General features: G+C 34.5%; 1 protein-coding gene across 1 annotated transcript in view; it reads left to right on the forward strand.

Moving 5' to 3' along the window:
- Positions 1,946 to 3,621, forward strand: part of LOC104734460 (phytol kinase 1, chloroplastic) — a 4,089-nt gene continuing 2,413 nt past the window's right edge. Inside the window, exons 1-5 of the mRNA XM_010454045.1 lie at positions 1,946 to 2,362; positions 2,888 to 2,955; positions 3,049 to 3,180; positions 3,275 to 3,387; positions 3,500 to 3,614. Coding sequence (XP_010452347.1) covers positions 2,054 to 2,362; positions 2,888 to 2,955; positions 3,049 to 3,180; positions 3,275 to 3,387; positions 3,500 to 3,614 — 737 coding nt within the window. The 5' untranslated portion in view covers positions 1,946 to 2,053. The remainder of the gene's footprint in view (positions 2,363 to 2,887; positions 2,956 to 3,048; positions 3,181 to 3,274; positions 3,388 to 3,499; positions 3,615 to 3,621) is intronic.

A 3,621-nucleotide genomic window follows, 5' to 3' on the forward strand; every position in this document is an offset into this window, starting at 1 on the left:
AGATTGAACCAAAAATTTTAATTTTTAATTTTTAATTTTTAATTGTAATTAAGTTAGGACGGTGACAACAATCGTATCGTCAAAAGATGAGATTTTTTTAAACGCGTTTTTATTACATACACACACAACAAGTCCAACTTGCTTTTTTCATGAGCAGTAAGTAATTGTCACTATTAGTGATAATGAAATCTCTTCTAGTATCTTTTTTCTTTCGTAAATCTCTCTCTCTCTATCTAATTATCTTTTTTTTGCTTTATTTTAAGTTATGGAAATAAATGGTACTACTGCTAATGATAATGAGTGTAAACAACATGACTACTACTGTTTTTATAAAGCATCTTTACTAGGTAGGTTTAAGAACCTTTTTTAGATGATAGATTTACAACAACAACAAAAAAAAAAAAAGATAATCACCCAAAACGAATTCTGTAAGCTGTGTGTAACCCATAGATTATCAGGTTTTTGTACTTTTTATTCGTTAGGAACTTTTTATCAAAATGAATGATTTACATTATCTTTATTCTAGGTAATCATTCAAGTTAAGTAGTGATTTAATAAGAGTCGGATAAACCGATGCAAAATGTTCATATCTTATACTCCCTATATCGTATATTCCCTATGTATTACAGTAGATGATGTTTTAGGATTTTTACATGAATTAATTATTAGTTTTTTTTTGACATTTATTTCTTATCCTAGTTTAATTATACGATTGTTTTTCATTTATATCTTATACTAGCTAGTTTATACGATTGTTTTTTATCACAATAATTTCTTGTGGCTGTTGCTTGGTAAAAACGAGTATATGATAAAAACGAGTATTAATATATGGTTTGAAGCATTGAATCTTCTAACGTGTCCGTTGATTACAAAACAATCAAAATTAAATGAGAATACTATTACTAAATTACTACTACTATTAGTTAAGAAAGGAGCAATTATAGAGTATAGTACAACCAATGTATAGAGTAAATAAAAGCACTTTGCAAGTGAATTAAATGCAGCGGGACTTTTTTTTTTTTTTTTTTTTGTAGGTTACTTTTAATTCAATGCTGCATCCTACATATAAATATGGTTTACATCCAATTTTCTCCAAATTTAGAATGTAGGAAGAAATAATACCATAACACTAGAGAAAGAAAAGAAACCTAAAACGTAACATGCGTAGACCATGACAAATTTGAATCGATTAGACGTAGATATATTGATGAACCCATGTCTTTTCATCAAAGAATCACAAGCTGTTACGAACAACACATCCTCATCCACACGACGACACACCCTTTCGTTTTCCATAATATTGTACAATATGTGTCAATCGTTTAAAGTTTTGAGGGTCCATCCATAAATTATATAGCTCTTAATTAGATAATCACATGATTTTGTACTACTTTTCTTTTCCTCTTCTTAGATTTTTATCTTCATCCGTGCAACTATTGAGAAAAATGTCAGGTCGTACTTTTTATATTGACATCCACATATACATGTCACATGTGTGTATTGGCATACGATCACTAATTACAATACTTTACCATTGAGATTTTATGCATTGTATTCTTCATTACGGTATCTTGTTTGTGTCTTCTTGTTAATTTCACTTGTTTGAAAAGGAAAGAAGTAAAGGACAATATCCCCCAAATCTTTTTAATTTTATGATATATTTCCCTTTCAAGATATACTTTATTCTGTAAATTTCAGAGAAATACACAGTAATAACTAGTGTCGGATTTAACAATATATAAAAGCCCCAAAAAAAATACAAGTACGAAACGTAAAACAGTAAAAAACACTTACCGGAATAGGCCATGCTCATTGGTCATTTCCCACCACTAGGTTAGTACAAAACTGAACCAACTGTCCCACTGCGAGTCAGATTTTTGCATTCGTATCGATCAATGAGAAAGCGACACCTGACAGATTACGTTGTCTTCTTAACTAACACCCAAACAAAAAATCATCATACTATGTCTTATCTTTTATTCCCTTCACAAGATTCTCTTCTTCTTCCTCCTCCTTAATAACCTCAACCCTCGGGGCTCAACTCCCTCAGTCCATGGCAGCAACCTTACCTCTATCTCCGATTAACCAACCTCATTTGTGCCCGAGGTCTAGGTTCGGGAACAACGCTTTGACGACGCACCGGTTCTGTTCGCCGAACTTCTTGATTTCTTCTCCTTGTTTCATCGGCTTGACCGGAATGGGGTCGGCTAGTCAGTTACGTGCTCGTCATTCTCTGATCTCTTCCGCAGTTGCGACGAATTCGCTGTTGCATGACGTCGCAGCCACCGTGGCAGTGCTCGGTGGAGCCTACGCGCTCGTCTTAAGCTTCGAGAGTCTCACCAAGCGAAACGTCATTCAACAGGTCTCTTAATTAATAATCATTTTAATTATACACACACAATTTCGCCAGATTACAATTCCGATCGAGTTATTCGAATTCACCACTATATATCACTGCTGCTACTGCCTATTGTTTGAATTTTCTCAAGTCGAGTTTTTGCAGTACTACTACTAATTAGAAACAGGAACGAGCCTAAATTTTTTTTTTGCTGTGAATTAGGCTTTTAGTATTGGATTTGTAAAAGTAAAAGAGTTGGTACCACTCTTATTATGACCAATCACTACAGTAGTGGTAGCTGAAGTGGACAAAAGCAAAGTGGTACAAAATTCTTACCGGTTTATGTGTTACCACTTTTTATAAAACCTCTTATCCGTAATCGCTTACCCCTAAAAAATAGCATATACCGTTCAATGTCACTTGCTAGATCCATATACTCTAAATTGATAATTTGATGTTGCTTTGTGTTAAGAAGTAAGAATAAGAAGGAAACAATTACTTTGATTCTCTCTATTCACTTTGTCTTAAAATTGCTTTTGGTGTGAGCAGAGGTTGAGCAGAAAGCTTGTGCATATACTGTCAGGTCTGCTTTTTGTACTGGCGTGGCCAATCTTCAGGTATTGCTTTAACTTCTCCATGTGTTAGTATATCTCTAAAACCTATAAAACTCGCAGCATTTTGATTTCTTATTTCTTCATCTTTAAGTTTAGCGGATCGAGCGAGGCTCGATACTTTGCTGCTTTTGTTCCGTTAGTGAATGGCTTAAGGCTTGTTATTAACGGACTATCCGTTTCCCCCAATTCTACGCTAATCAAATCAGTCACAAGAGAAGGGAGACCAGAGTATGTTTTTGTGTAGCTCTGATATTTTATTTCTCCAGCTCTTCTTGATTTTACAACAATCCTGCTGATGACTTTTGTTTTCAAACCAACACAGAGAGTTGCTTGAAGGTCCTTTATTCTACGTTCTAGCACTTCTTATGTCTGCAGTTTTCTGGAGAGAGTCTCCTATCGGTATGATCTCGTTGGCAATGATGTGCGGTGGCGATGGTAACTTTTTCTTACCTGTTAATCCCATATTTTGGGCTACACATTGGAATCTAATAGCCGCTCTAGAGAAAGTGTCTAAGTGCAAACATGATCAAAACGTATTTAATTATAGGAATAGCTGATATTATGGGACGTAAGTTTGGGTCAGCAAAGATACCTTACAACCCAAGAAAAAGCTGGGCAGGAAGCATCTCTATGTTCATCTTCGGCTTCTTCATCTCTATCGGGTAAAAA

Source organism: Camelina sativa, chromosome 13 (assembly GCF_000633955.1).
Source record: "Camelina sativa cultivar DH55 chromosome 13, Cs, whole genome shotgun sequence".
Taxonomy (NCBI): Eukaryota; Viridiplantae; Streptophyta; class Magnoliopsida; order Brassicales; family Brassicaceae; genus Camelina; species Camelina sativa.